We start from the raw sequence: 15,893 nt of genomic DNA, 5'->3' as shown, positions 1-15,893 counted from the left end.
CAATCCCATATTTTTTTATCTTTTGACTTTTGTCTTCAAAACAAAATGTTTATTTTTCGTTACCACTTAGAATGAGATGAGAATATCCTACAGCCCCGTAATGTGCATGACATGATGATAATTTGTTATACATTTTTTTCTTTTAAATCAAGTAGAACAAAAAATTGGTAGAATCTTTTTTTTTTTTTTTGGTACGAAAATTGGTAGAATCAAGTCAAACTAGTTGGTTGATTATTATGTGAAATGATATCATCTTAGATTCATAAAGAATAAACAATTTATAATGTAGCCTATAGAACAAAGTCTATTTTTGAGTGAGTTTTCCTTCACAAAAGATGAATGGAGAATATTTTAATCAATGCATGTGTTCTTGTGGTTCGATGATATTCTTGCAATAGTATCAAGTGCATTTCAAATTAATACAATAACAGGGCAGATACTCCTTTTTGGCTTAGGCCTGCCATTGAAGTGGTACTCCTTTTGACATGTTTCGCACATAAGTCTATGAACAATCTCTCTAGCCTTATATTTTTATCCAAAACATTGTCTTACAATTCCTAGGCTAATATATTATGGTTACATCCTTGATCAATAAATAAATAAAGACATGGGTACAATGATGACACCTTAGTGATTAGATTTTCTTCACCCATGATAAAAATAAAATAAAAATTTCATCATGAAGATATAAACTAAGTTTTTTATTCTTATATTAGTGATGGATGACTACAAAAATCAATTTATTAAACTTGTGTTTTGGGTGATTAGTTTTGTAAAAAAGAAACCTGAAAGTGAGTATTCACACAATTTTCCCAATAAATAATGAAACAAAATTGATCAACCCAATAGCTATCAATTGTGATTTGACTTTTGTTGACAGAATATTTATCAATCCATATATATATATATATATATATATATTTAGGTAGAACAGTTTTTATATGCTCTGATAGATATGAAAAAATAAAACAAAAAATAACCAAAATCACATCTAACTGACTGTTTGACACCCCTTACCATAGTATTCCGTCAAAAGATTTTATATGGAAGTTGTGAAGAAACTTGTATTAAGTGGTAATCTCGTAAGTTATAATTTATAAGTTTTTATAATAATAATCTTGTGGGAAAAAGATTGCTACGCTGCTATTGTGCAATTCTTTTATCACATATATAACACCCATTGATGTGACGTGTAGATTACTCTCTGCATAGACAACGTGGAAAACACTCTCTCCTTGTGTACGTTACACGCAATAAATGGAAAGAACATCTGGATTTAGACGATACATGCATATATGTATGTACGTTACATGGCCTTTGCGGACAATATTTTTATATTTGGTAAATCTTATCTTTTTCAATCAAGATAAATGCATTTGGCCTAGAAGAGTTTTGCAAAAATTCCAGTCAAGTTACCGATGTTTCCAAATCAAAAGTATATAATAGCTCGAATGTAACTTTTAGTTTTTTGCACCATGTTTTGAGTCGACGTGATCTTTGATCTTCCGCGTCTCTTGATTTCTACTTGAGTATTCCCCTCATCAATGGTAGACTTTCGAGAGATCATTGTCAATATATTCTTTCAAGGGTAAAGGCTAAGCTTTGTGGTTGGAAGTCTAAGTTACCTAATCTGGTACAAAAGCACATTTTAATACAATCCACTTTGACATCTATGCCTCAATATTACATGTCTTGTTATCTTCTTCCCCAAGCACTCCTGAATCCTCCCTTTGGGGTAGATTAATGAAACAAAATTATTTCCCTATGTGATCCACTTCTTAAAGGTCTCTATAAGGTTTGATCGGTCACTCTATCCGTGACTGATCCACAGATACCTAGAGGTACCCCTTTTGTACCCTCTCTTCCTTTTGTGGTGGATGCTACTAGGTTTGTGCCAGATTTAATTGATCCTATTTTCAGATGTTGAAATATTGAATTGATTTATTTTTGGGAGCCTCATGAGACAAGATTAAAGGTATGTTTTATTCAATTATTTATTCATCACTTTGAGAATCACTTTGTTTAGGTTCCTACTGCTTTGGGTACCTTTTTAGGCACCAGTATCTCTTCAAAGCGCATCGATAGCTGGTTAGACTTGAGAATGTGTGACTAAGTCCTCTCAGCCATTCGGTACACACCAGAGTGTTGACTTGTTGGATAGGATCCAGACTACATTTTTAGTTTCATCACCAAATCATCTTGCCATTTCAAGTAGTTTTGAATATATCATCTTGCTATTTTTAGTTTCATCACCATATCATCTTGAGATTTACATATTGCTAAAGAAATTAGGCTTTTTATATAGAAGATTATGCTTGATTGTGTTCCCGGTTCTTTTCTTCTTCAAAGTAGGGGTTTAAGATCTTTGTCCTCCATGCAATGAAGGAGGGCAAAGGGTTACTTCAAATCATATCTTCCTTGTCTATGCTTTTGCTCATGATTTATGGTATTATGTGTGGATTTCTTTTAATTCTTCTTTTATTGTGCCGTTCAGTATTGGATTTATTCATATAATTGATTTATCTATTTCATATTAAAAAAAAAAAAAAAGAAACCTTCATTCTTAGACACAAATGACCTATTTCCACGGGGCATAGGCATCTTTTTCTAACCCTAATGTCTAGGTGTAGAGAACGCAACAGGATGTTTAACGTGCATTCAATGCCCAGAAACTTCTTGGACTGTTTGCGAACACTTTGGATTCCATACTGAGTGTTTATGCCCGTTGAATGCACATCAAACGCCCTGTTGCGCCACATAGGAATTCAATTAGGACTTCAACTAGCCGATGCTGCTACCAACATGCGAAGCATTGGAACCATAGGTAGACAGGTAGTGTTCTTTTTTGTTTTTTTTTTTCCTGAGACAGGAGGGGTATCCGACTTTAGGCCGACTAAATCTCCCTCGGGGCTCATACATGACCCCCGTGCCACGTACAAATTGTGAGTTTCTAGGCCCTAGTGAACCTCAGGCGGGTGACCCCAAGGAATTATGTAGCGATGAAGTAGTTTTCATTTTCCATTGCAATAAAAACCCAGAAGAGATCATCATCAAGGGGTATTTTGACAAATGTCCATACAATATCTACACGTGTCATAGGCACATGAAAGATTGACTTTTCAACCCTCCATTTGGTGATGAACATCTTTATTGCCTACTCCATAATCTACAAGATTAGTTCCCATAACAACACCATCACCCCTGGCATGTGGAACTGTGGATAATTCGAGAAAAAGGATAGGACCCACCAGTGGTCTGGTTGTGGAAACCCAACGGTCACCTAAACGGAAAACAGGCGATAAGCACGTGCAGCACCTGCATCAGACATAAAGGAGAAAATAAAACCCGCGCATCATCCCCGTTCGTACAGAACCTCCCCAACGGTTATATTTGACTGGGATATGCCAACGGTCATGTTGACCGCCATTGTCTCTCGTCCGATCTACATCCGACGGCCATGGAACAAAAATCTAAAGACTTTCCCGCCGACCCTTTTACTCTCTCACACCATTCTTTTCCTTCTTTCAAGCCGTGGGAGGATCAAATCAATCAAAGAAACCAGGAAAATCTGACCAGCAATGGTCCTGGAGGAAGAAGAGAGAAAGAACAACAATGGTTCACTATAATAAACTAGTTAATGATCGTCTTATCTTCTTTTGGGTGAATTATAGTATCTACTAGGCAATCAGTTGGAGTTGGCTTGAATGTGTGAAGATAAAGAGCGTTTGTAGCTGCGGAATTTTGGGATTTGCTTTAGAAACAGATCCAGCTATCATGGAAATTTTACAAGTTTCATGTGCTGATATGGGTCTGAAAGCTGTCCAAAATTTCAGTTACAAATTCAAGCAAGTATCTCGTTGGATTTCCATGCATGGTGTCAGTCCTCTTGGGGATAAGAACGATAGCTTTCTTCAATGATTTTCTGGGCGAAATTTGGAATCCGATGATGTTTTTCTGGTAGGTTAATAGGAAGCCTTATATATTCTTTCATTCTTTTGGGGGTTTTGCAGCCTCTTATTTCATCATCTTTCCCTTTACATAGAAATCCAACACCAGATTTGTGAAAGGTTTAGAAGTTTCTTATTCAGATTTCTTACAGTTCAGTTTCCATCGGATTCCATTTTTTGTGGGTTTTTTTTAATTTTTAATTTGATTTGAATAGTTCATATACACATAGATTTACAGGGGAAAAAAAAAGAGAGAGGTTTACAGAGTCTGGGGAGAAAACCCAGAAACAGGGGAGGGATAAGAAAAACAGAAAAGACTAGTTGAATTGATTTTGAAAAGAAGAAAAAATAGAGGGGGGAGGGGGAGTGAGGCAAAAGAAAGAAATTTGGAAGACTATAGAGGATGTTGGCTGGGTTTTCTACGTTGCTGTCACCAAGGCATAGATTGAGGAGTGAAGCATCTGCGCCGTTTCAAGCTTGCCATTTTCAGTGTCCTTCAATGAGTACACAGAGATTGGATTTGCCATGTAGTTTCCCCCGGAATGATGCCCAACGTTCCCAGCCCATTCGACCTGTTGGCCTCTCCGTGGAGAAGCAGACCGATGCTAAAGGGAGTTGTTCTCTTAAGCAGAAAATCCGGCTCCCGCCTTCCATCACCACCTCTCAGACTGCACTTTGGGAAGGAGGGAGAGAGATTGAAGAAGGGTTTTGGAAGAAAGAGAGGAGCTTGAAGAGGTTTTCCGAGCAGACTTCATCTGATGAATCGTGCGCAAACAGGGTCAAGAGGAAGAGAAGTAGCGGAACAACAAAGCCTGATGCTTCTTCAGAAGGAGAAAGAATGACTCTAACCCAAGTGGGTAGAGATAACCTTTGGTTTCAGCAGATGCCACAGTCACTGCTTGGAATCACAGGCCTAGATCCCCCTCCACAAGTTCATTTTCCTGTGTCTTCGGGAGAGGAAGAGAAAATCTTTTTTGTTCCTGGTGATGGGGTCGTACCACCTCTGGCATTGCCCAACAATCCTTTGATGGAGTCTGTAGTCACTGAGATTACAGATAAAGGTGAGAAGGACGTTGATACCACCAGCCAAGAGCCTAGAAGGGAAATTTCAGGATCCACCTCATCTGAAGGCGATAGTTTGATTCCAAGACGAATTGAGATTTCCTCAGGGAATGGAACGGGTAATGGGTCTCAGCGCCCTTACCCATCTGAGGGAACCAAAGTAGCAGCTGGCAGTGAGGATGTCCATACAGAGCATCAGGGATTTGAGCTTGTAAGCTTACTGGTGGCCTGTGTGGAATCAATCAGCTCGAATAACATCCCGGCTATCAACCATTTTATAGCTACTCTTGGAGAGCTTGCTTCACCAGAAGGAACTTCCATTAGTCGTGTCATTGCTTACTTTACAGAAGCTTTGGCAGTAAGAGTTGCAAGGCTCTGGCCTCGCGTATTTCATATTGCGACCCCTCGGGAGCTTGATCGGATCGATGAGGACATGGGTTCTGCAGTTCGGCTTCTAAACCATGTCAGCCCAATTCCAAAGTTCCTTCATTTCACATCCAATGAGATTCTGCTGAGAGCATTTGAAGGAAAAGATACGGTACACATAATAGATTTCGATATTAAACAGGGGCTTCAATGGCCTGGTCTATTTCAGAGTCTAGCCACTAGGCCCAATCCCCCAAGCCATGTAAGAATCACAGGAATAGGAGAGTCCAAACAAGAACTTCAAGAAACGGGCAATAGATTGGCGAGATTTGCAGAAACCTTGAATCTGCCGTTTGAATTCCATGCAGTTGTGGACAGGTTGGAGGACGTGAGGTTGTGGATGCTTCATGTTAAGGAAAAGGAAAGTGTGGCGATTAATTGTGTTCTTCAACTACACAAGATGCTTTATGATGAGACTGGTGTAGCACTAAGGAATCTGTTGGGTTTGATAAGTAGTACTAACCCAATAGTGGTTCTCATGGCAGAGCAAGAAGCTATGCACAATGATTCCAATTTGGAGGGAAGGGTTTCTAATTCATTCAAATACTACTCTGCAATATTTGACTCCATTCATTCTACCCTGCCATTAGATAGCTTGGTTAGAATCAAAATAGAGGAGATGTTTGCTCGGGAAATCAGAAATATAATTGCCTGTGAAGGAAGTGACCGATTGGAAAGGCATGTGAGTTTTTCAAAGTGGAGGAAGATGATGGAGCATGGAGGATTTAGAAGCATTGAAATCGGAGAGAGGGAGATTCTTCAGAGCCGAATGCTGTTGAAGATGTACTCTTGTGAGAACTACAGTATCGAGAAGCAAGGCGAAGAAGGAGCAGCAGGGCTTACTGTCAGTTGGCTAGAGCAACCTTTGTACACAGTTTCAGCATGGGCGCCTGTTGATGTTGCTGCCAGTTCCTCCTCTTTATCTCAGCCAAGTTGATGGTGATGGTTTTCGTCATCGCTACCGTGCAGAAAGGGTAACAAAAATTCTTTGTAGAGGTAGAGAATTCTTTCATTCTTTGATTGCATTATCTGATAACTCAAAAACCATATCCAAGAATAGAGGGAGCTATTCATTTGAGTTCTAAGATCAGATTATCTAGATTTTATTTGGAATGTGAAGTCTTTTTTTATAGTTATTCTTTGATGTATTCTTTAAAGCAGTGTCATAGTCAGGTATTCTTTCTTTCGCATTGTGAGTCTGGGACTCTTTGAGTATGTTTGAATCCTTTCTTACCATTGTAAAAGTCAGGTATTCTTTATTAGAATTGTTTCTTAGCAGTGTCATTTTCTCTTTTTTATATGAAACAGTTGATAGTTGTTCAAACGATGTGTGTAATTGGAACTTGGATCATTATATGAAGTGAAATACTTTCTTTTCCATGCTGTGTAATTTTCTGTCTTATATGATTGATATCCCACATATTTTTCTTGGCCAGTTTAGAGTTACTCGTCACCGATGCTAATTTTTTGAAGTGTCTTAACGAGGAATTGTGCTGTACTACATTGTGGTTGTGCTTCTATGGGAATCACCAGTGGTTGCTTCCTCATCTGCAGTGTGATGTACAAGCCTTTCATCCAATTCAGCTTCTTAGTTTTGCAATCCAAGTTGCATAACAGAGACTTGTTTAAAGAAAGAATTGCGTATCAAGAAGTGAAAAGTAGCTGACAACTTGAGTAGCAAGGGAGACAGTATAGCTGTAACAGCTCTTTCCATTAGTAGAAGGCAAAACCAAACAAGATTATTTCAGTGATCTGCTTAATTTTGATAGTCAACCATCTCCCAAATGGGTTTTTTGATCCTGTTGGATCAAATCTTTCTACAATGTGAAGAATGTAGCACCTAGCCATTCAATGAAGTAAGTTTTTTTTTATTGGGGACCTGTTCATATATATGCCCCTTTGCAAAATATAACACAAGCCCCTTTTGTCTAAACTATTGGATCAAATATGCAAACACATCCTAAAGGCAAGGATGAATGGAAGCCTTACTAGTATCATTTTCTGTTAGGGTTAAGGAATAAAGATTTTTTTTTACTTTTTGGATTGGTGGGTTGCAGCAGATATGTGAGAGAATTTTATTGATCAAGTGCCTTGTATTATGGATAGACCTAGCCAAATTACCTTTCCTGCAAAAGCTATGAATTCAAATGTGTGCATTTGAAACACATCTGAGTTCAGGAACTATTCTGGTCTGAAGATTAATTAGCCATGCCAAGCCATGGGACTCTCCTTCCATTGTCCACACATAAAAATAGAGGCGCGGTTTTGTTGGATGCACCCAGTTCATTCATGTGCAGTTCAGATGGGGCTTAAATTTGTTGGATCGATAAAATCTTAGTTTTATTGGAATTCTACAAGTGGCAAAACAAAGCATTCGATTTTTTTTTTTGGTAACAAGCATTTAAAAGTTCAGGACTACTAAAAGGATGTAAGGGATGAGGAGGGGGTGGAGTGCATGGACATTCATTGAAGAGTTTGACATTGGATGGGAGCATGAACAATTGAATTTGAGGATGAAAATTGCCAAAGATTTTCTTGTTGGGTTCCCACTTCCCCAAATCTTTTACTATTACAATATTTAAAAAAAGGGTCAAGTTTTGTTTTACTATGGTTGGTTACATTCAACTTATTTGAATATAGGGAGGCATAAATAGTAGTGCAAAAGTTTTTTGAACAGGGCATTTTGGATATGAACGTTAGGAGGCTAACATGTCACTTAGGTTGGAACTTGGGGATATATAAAGATCTCAAGGTCATACGCGGCAAGGAGAATTTGGAAGCTCGAAATGTCGGGTTGTAATAATTACTATCCAGCAGGGTGAGCACCCATGATTGCTTGTGTGATAATTGGAAATTCAAATGACATTATTGTGCGATATACAATTTTCTCAAAAAGGTAAGATTCAAATTTCTAAGACTAAAAGGTATGCCTCTGTGCCCAGCCAGAGAGGGGGCGCCCCCCCTCATGAAGGTGGAAATCCCTTTCGATGCCTCTGCGTGCACTCGTATTGGCCTCCAGTGGCTAGAGGGCCACTCAGCCTTTCAGGGAACCCCATGGAACTTGCACATAACAGAAACTTGAGACAAGATCTGTAAGTGCTTATAGTAAAAGGCTAGAGTGTCAGAATAAATATACAAGACAACAACAATGGTTTTAGTCATAATTAATAAGTACCAATTCTCATCAAACAAATAAATTAATAACTAAGTACCAACTCTGATACATCAATATAGCAAAAGCAAATTCGACTGTGGTGTCTTGCAGTCCAAACCTGAGATTTCAACTTCCAGAACCCAGATAATAATTAAGAAAGATAAGATTATAAAATCATAAAACAATGAAGGTTTGTGGTATTATTTTGGACAAGGAAGGAGGGTTATGGATGAACACAAGCCATTGACACAAGTGTGATGGCAAGATTCAAAACAATGGGAATCAATGTAACAGTAAAGATAGAGACTGCAGAGGATTGATTTGGTGGTGGTGAAGGAGACTCTGCCATGTAAGTTAATGGTGGATTAGCAATAGATGGAGGAGGGGACTGTGGAGTTGGAGGATGTAAAGCCAGCACATTGATAACCATTCTTTGGCCATTGTTGCAGTGATTTGGAGCCCCACTAATGAAGTAGAAAGGCCCAGGAGTATCTAACTTGATCACAGTCTTCCCATCATTGAAAGCAGAGATGGGTTTGCTTGTATTGCAGTGATAGTAACCCCATTTATCCACCATAAGAACAGAGTCCTCCTTGTATTCAAAATCTGCAGAAAAAACAGTAATGTAATAAATTCTCACAGGTGCAGAACAGAGGAAAATTTTGACTTTGGAGAGAACTTACTGAGGGAATCTCCAACTTGAAATCTGTTATGGGCAGCCCAGAGATTGTAAATCTGGGTATCATTGGCACCAGGCTCTCGCCAACCCTGATTATCACCAACTTTGAATTCACTTGAAGCATCAGCAACTTGTGGGTTTATAGACAATGTGGCTGCAATTAGGACTGTGAAGAAGAAACCCAAGAGAGAGGCCATGCTTTTGTTGTTGAGGAACTACTTCTCTCGTGAGTGGTGATTGATGAAGGCTATTCTTCTAAGAGATGGATTTGGATTTGGAAGGAAATGAATAGAAGCAGTTTTAAAAGAGGAGAGATTAAGCGGTTACGATGGAGTAGTTAACAGTTACATGAAGAGGTGGATGGACGTGGGTTTGTGAACGTTGGAAATTTGAATAGTTGTTAGTGGGAATTCAAAATGAGAAGTTGAGAATAACATGGTAAGTTGGTAACTTGCATGTAGGAGTAGGACTATAGAGACCTGAACATTTGGTTTACACACGCGGAAGGCTACAGGGATTCATGTTCATACACCATAGAATGGTACGAACTATAGGGTAGGCCTGATCGAATTGGAATTGGTCTGGCCCAACTTTGCACCCGTAGGAGATAGGAAAATGGTATTTGTTTTGTAAAATTAGTTTTTTTACCCTTATACACCAAGTTCAGAAATCAAGGAATAACATATAGGCCTGTCGTTGTAGACGAGACCAATCAGGGTAGGGAAGGGAACGGACAAAGCCAATAACCCTAAAAAAAAACTGAAAGCGTAGCTAACAGAGCACACCATTGTGGGCATGGAATTGACCGGCTTGACGGAAAAGAGTAGTGCATCAGCTTTATATAGATGATAAAGTCCATTTTCTATGATGTATGTATATCAAACTTCCTTGATAACTCAATACTCATACCTATACTGGACAAATAGCTAGCACAATGATAGAAAGCCAGAGAGTGTCATAGTTTGCATGGCAAACATGTAAGAGCCATTTTAAAAGAAGCTACACAATATAGTACGCCACGTCCCATGAGCGAGCACAGGTTACAAGGCAATGGATTATATGAAACATTTCTTGGGGAGAATAACAAAGAGAAAAAGGGAGCACAAAAATAAGTCTTGTGGAGAATAAAGAAGAGAAAAAGGGGGCATGGCATTCAAAATCCCAAGTAGAGTGATGGGAGACATATCACATAGGGGTTAAGTTTGGCCTGGTGAGCTCAAGTCTGGCAACGTGGCCTAAGCCTGATAGGGCATTGGCTAGGCTATGGTTGAGATTTTCTAGGCTTGTTAGGCTGAGCGCAGCCTAGTGTTGAGCATTTTTTATATACAAATTAATCCAATTATTTATATTATTTAATTCCCACAACAGGGCTACTTTAAGTATTTTCTCTTGTTTTCAGAATTCAGGCCAAAAGTGGACCAAGTGGAATACAAGTGTCAAATACGGCCTAAGGAGCCAAACTCTAGCCATTCTAGAAGATTCTCTCTAGGCAAAATCTGCAGAATAAAATCCAAGGATTTCCTATGAAGTAGACAATTTCTACAATGAAGATTTAGCAATTTTCATTTTTTGTAATCCCCATACAAATTACTGGAAGTAAGGCAAATTTGAAAATTATTTTACAAGTTGGAATTTTTTTTCTTCTCAAGCCTCTGCGTGTCTCCATTCAAGAAAGTTCTTTATTTCTTTTATTTAATTTCAATTGCTATGTCTTTTATTTTTTAAATTAGTATAGTCAATTTTCTTGATATTTGCACTTTGCCTAATTTGGAAGTGTGTTAATTAAGGACTCAACCTCTCTGAGTTCGACCCATAGCTACAACTTACATTGTGCGCTTGCGATTAGTATAATTAGTTTAGCTTACATTTGAGCATAACAAGTTTTTGGCACGGTCGCCAGGGAAGCGAAGTGCTTATTTTACATTTTCAATTGATTCAGAGTGCTTTGTTTTAATTTTAAATATTCTTTTTGTTTTACTGAGAAGATTTGTGGGATCCGTGCTGGGATGCCAGTTACTAGACCCATAATCTAATCAGATTTTTATTAACAAAAGAGTGAAACTCCGGATCCCTGCCGGTAATCACTGACCACCCATCAAGCAGAAGACTACCTGCAAATTGGTAGATCGCATCTGGACAACCAAATTCAGAAGGGAGTAGTGATTAGCCCTTGCAAGGCAAGATCGGTCTCTCCTGCTAGTACCCACACACACTTTAGCTTAAGTAATTTCTCTCTTGACTTCTTGTGGATATTGTGTATTTCTCTCTTTGCGCCTCCAATCCGTTTTTTTGGGAAAGTACAATCAAGGTTTTTCATTGATCCTGATTCAAAATAAATCCAACAATTCGAGTCGAATTAGAAGAAAATGAGAGGAATTCTTTCTTCTTTGAATACTTGTTGATATTCTATTTTGTGCTTCTGTGATATTGTGTGGGCTTTGTTTAGGAAAAAAAAAAAAATCGTGAGCAAGGGGAGACTTTTGGGATGTTGGATTTTGTATGCTCAGGTGGACTCAAAATTCTAAAAATCGTCTTGAAAGAGTGAATCCGACCACCATGGGAGAGGAACACCTAGCTTAACATATATAAACATGCATAATATATAACTGAGCAATAGAATGCTATCATGTAGGCACAGGTGCATGCCACTACACTAGCCAATCGAAGGGCATGCAGGAGCATCTTCAGAATGGGGCAGTGTGGTCTTTCAATACCCACTGTGTCAAGATATAGACACACACTAGTGGGTAGCGTTCTTTCTTCCCACATAATTATGAAAAATAACGTTGTCTGGTCACGTAAGCCCTGCACCCAAACACATGAGCATACAAAATTATCACCCTAATCCTTGGGAACTAAAAAAATCTCATCAATGTATATGCCCCTATGCGCACTCTCATTGGCCCCCATGCTGATGTAGAGGCTAAGTGACCAGGCATCGATCTCTTTCCCCATACATACATAATAATATGATACATACAATAAAAAAAAAAATGCTAGCCCAACGTTGCCTAACCTTGATGTGACAAAAATAGAATTATCAAGGCCAGATTGGCTGTTTGAGCCTAATAGGGTTAGGCTTTGGCTATGATATCCCAGCCCGATCTCAATCTATAGGTTTGGGCTGAACTAAGGGGATTTAGGTTGCACCCTTAATCCTAAACTTATTCTTTCAATGAAGGTAAATTATTTTTCACATGTGCACTGTTAAACGTGCAAGACAATACCAATGATATAATGATATATTATTTTTACCTTTAATTTAAAGAACTTTTTATCATTAAGGTTTACAACTGCTCAATTCACCACTTTTATTACTACAATACACCCTTCCCCTTACTTTGATAATGTGTGCATCTTGTTGTCACCAAGGTGGTGAAGTAAGTTGTAGTCTTCTTTTAATTGCCATTTGTCTTATTCTCAAAAATTATTTTTAAAATAATTTGAATAGTAATTTATTATTATATCATATTCAAGAGCTGTCAATATCCTTGTGAAATGATGGAATTGACCCTCATCTAAAAAAGAAGTGTGTTTTATCCTATACAATAGGGGGTATTTTGGGTAATGAAAAAGTTACATTCATCAATAGGAATGACAACTTACATAGAGATTTACTCTATACTAAAAAGGCAAAAAAGTAAGATTATAACTTTTTTTTCATTAGTAAATGTGTTAAATGTTTCAGTCCGGTGCAAGATTGTTTAAGTAAAATCAAAACAGAATCATTTAATAAACGATTTCAAATATTAAAACCAAAACCATTTATAAACCACGGCCCATTGACACCGTACAATAAGAGGGAGATATATGGGGAGAGAGGGGTCACATCAAGACCCTACCTTCACCATAAAGTTATCCTTGAATTTTTTATTGAAATTGATGCACATCTTAACATTGAATTAAATTATTTACTGTTATATGTTTTCTTGGTAGTTCTTTTATGTAAAGTTTTTTTTTTTTGTTGAAATGTATTTAAATTCAACATTGAATTAATTGATTTAACGATTTAATTTAAACTATTTAACTAATAAACGGTCATAATTTTTAAACCAAAATCGATTTTGATGTAAATGACATGATTCGATTTCAATAAATGGTTTCGAAACCCTTAGATTACAATCTACAACAAAAATTTCTCCCCTAGATAATTTCCATGTATAAATTAATAAAACGAACCCACCATAAAACCAATTGGAGGTTGCATGGTTGGTCGCAGACGCAAACGCCCTAAGTACACATCACTAGACTTTCAAGGACCTCTCCTCGAATATACACACTGACACAAAGGTATAATTGTCCTTTTGTAATCCACAAAATTTCCCAACTTAAAAAAAATATAATATAATATAATAATAATAATAAGCGTGGTGGGCTGGTTGCACATACGAAGCCTGTTTAAAGTTTAGGAGCTCACATTGTAATATGATATTGTAAGAAAAACTAAAAGCATCAGGTTGTTTCCAATTGGTTGGTGTGTGTTGACAGATCTAGTTGAGAACATTGCTAATGAACCCAGGACTCCATGATGTACCAAATCAAAATAAAGACCATTTCATTATTTGCAGCCTGCCTAGTTGTAGTAGCCAGAGTTCTAAATTTCATGTTTTAGTGAATATCTGTCTCTAACCTTGACACAACCTAACTGTTCCTCATGTTGGATAGGGTTAGAGCCTTCTATTGGATGTTTCATGTCAGCTGCTTATTAATCCTAGTTGAACCCCAGCAGGCCCTCTCCCTGACCCAACAAGTCTAGTTGCATTGTTCTTATAACTTAGCCTTTTCCAAACTAGATGGGGCCGGCTACATGGAACCATGATAAAAAATAAAAATAAAAAAATAAAAAAGAGTAGTACCACAGGAACATCTCACCTACAATCATGGTTTTAAGTATCGACGCGTATCGTCCGATACGTATCCATATCGGTAGGCATCGGCACGATACATACCGATACGATACATGAAAATTTTAAAACCCTTATATCGATATGTATCCTACGATACGCACCGATACACCACCGATACGAACCGATACTCTATGAAAAATTCAAAATTGAGGTGAAATGTACGTTTCGGTATGTATCGATACGTATCGGTGCGTATCGATATGTATCGACCGATACACACCGATACGTACCGATACGATCATAAAATGGCCAAAATGGGTAATTTTTTAGAAAAACACAATTTTTTGAGGTGTTTTTGTTCCAAAATTGCTACCAACCATTTTTCTCTCTAACTAAAGTGGAAATCAAGGTTGGGAGGATTTTACATTTATGGGACAATTACAAACCTTGGATTCTTAGTGCGATACTCTCAATTTACTGTTTATGCATAATACATGTTATATATAACTTTTTTTAACTATTTTTTTATGCAAAAGTGTATAAAAAAGTGTTTTTTATCTTAATTTTGGTAGACCGATACGACGATCGATACCGATACTTTAATCCTTGCCCGTATCGTTTCAAGGGTAGAATAGTAAGAAAATGTATTTTTTTAGAAAAAACAAAGATAAAAGTAATCAATATGCATCGATTTGAATCGGTAACAATATCTATACCTAAATCCATGGTCCTACTCAAATTTATTCTTCAGGGTTAGATGATGCTGAAGTTTTGTGAAAATTAAAGCATGTTAAGTTTCAACTTAAATAAAGTCTATCCAGTGACAAATCTAAGCATTAAAAAATAAGTAGAGATTTATTACTTTTTTGGAGTAGTAGTGGGTGTTTATGGAGTGTCCATGGAATGGTTTGGTGTGCATGTCAATAAACAAGGGGTGTATGATTGACCATTTTGCCAAAACTTTCCATGTGCTCAATCATATCATTTTGTAAATATTCGATGGTCAAATTTTCTATATCCAAAGTCGTGGAACATAGGAGGATTACGTAGGCCCTTGTATCGTTACTTGTTATGGATAAATAATTTAAGATAATTACTCCGAAATCACAGAACAGAGAAGGATTAAGTAGCCTCATATACCATTACTTGTTATTGATAAATAATTTAAGGTAATTACTCTGAAATCGCATAATAGAGCATAACTTAGGTTCATGTATCATACTTGTTATTGATAAATAATTTAAGCAAATTATTTAGAAACACAAAACACGAGAAGATTAAGTAGGCTTATGTATCAAACTTGTATGGGCATGCTTCCAACCTTCCACAACAGGCGTGCAAGAACCTAATCATTTACCTAAAACTTCTTTTTCTTTTTTTTTTTACAATAAAAAAGATGGGAAAAGTTTCCGCACATTGTCTGTGTGTGAACAAATTGCACTCGAAGACACATGTGTGGTCTCCTTCAATCTCTTTCTCTCTCCTAAACTCTTTTGTTGTATCATTCGTAATGGAGCTTCCTCTTTTGCCCAAAGTACAAATTAGTACTTAGAGGCATCGGAGAAAACCCTTGCCCAAAAATTGATATACTATATTTTGGAAGAAAGCTCTCTACTTGGAGGTCCCCCACAAGAATCTCGAACTTTTTTTTTTTTTTTTTTTTCTTATATAGAGTTGATATAGAAAATCGGATGGTTTGGCATCAAATTAAATAAATAGTGAAAGTCTAATCATCAAATCAGGAGTTGGGATCATTTGGCCTACATTGGACTTAATCA

The 15,893-nt window shown here is 37.3% G+C and overlaps 2 protein-coding genes and 1 long non-coding RNA gene across 3 annotated transcripts; 2 read left to right on the top strand and 1 right to left on the bottom strand.

The window, feature by feature from the left end:
• The first annotated feature begins 1,580 nt into the window (after window positions 1-1,580).
• On the top strand, window positions 1,581-7,478 carry LOC122071999. The gene is made up of 2 exons (XR_006138313.1): window positions 1,581-1,975; window positions 6,990-7,478. It is a non-coding gene; the product is annotated as an uncharacterized LOC122071999 (long non-coding RNA).
• On the top strand, window positions 3,370-6,813 carry LOC122071998 (scarecrow-like protein 28). Its single transcript, XM_042636496.1, has one exon. The coding sequence runs from the start codon at window positions 4,351-4,353 to the stop codon at window positions 6,370-6,372; it is 2,022 nt and encodes a 673-aa protein (XP_042492430.1). The 5' UTR covers window positions 3,370-4,350; the 3' UTR covers window positions 6,373-6,813.
• A 1,090-nt stretch (window positions 7,479-8,568) lies between the features above and the next one.
• On the bottom strand, window positions 8,569-9,888 carry LOC122072195 (stellacyanin-like). The gene is made up of 2 exons (XM_042636764.1): window positions 9,273-9,888; window positions 8,569-9,195 (listed from the first exon to the last, which is right to left on the bottom strand). Exons 1-2 carry the CDS (start codon window positions 9,463-9,465, stop codon window positions 8,813-8,815), a joined length of 576 nt encoding a protein of 191 aa, XP_042492698.1. The 5' UTR covers window positions 9,466-9,888; the 3' UTR covers window positions 8,569-8,812.
• Between the last annotated feature and the right edge of the window lie 6,005 nt (window positions 9,889-15,893).

Source organism: Macadamia integrifolia, chromosome 2 (assembly GCF_013358625.1).
Source record: "Macadamia integrifolia cultivar HAES 741 chromosome 2, SCU_Mint_v3, whole genome shotgun sequence".
Classification (NCBI taxonomy): Eukaryota; Viridiplantae; Streptophyta; class Magnoliopsida; order Proteales; family Proteaceae; genus Macadamia; species Macadamia integrifolia.
Note: the sequence above shows the minus strand (reverse complement) of the source record. Positions and strands in the feature narration are given on the sequence as shown.

What these genes read in the sequence shown, in the direction of transcription:
- LOC122071998 (XM_042636496.1), top strand. Translation starts at nt 4,351, where the DNA reads ATGTTGGCTGGGTTTTCTACGTTGCTGTCACCAAGGCATAGATTGAGG.
- LOC122072195 (XM_042636764.1), bottom strand. Translation starts at nt 9,465, where the DNA reads ATGGCCTCTCTCTTGGGTTTCTTCTTCACAGTCCTAATTGCAGCCACA. An exon ending in TCAAGTTGGAGATTCCCTCA is followed by an intron (nt 9,196 to 9,272) that starts GTAAGTTCTCTC and finishes TTTTTTCTGCAG; the next exon opens with ATTTTGAATACAAGGAGGAC.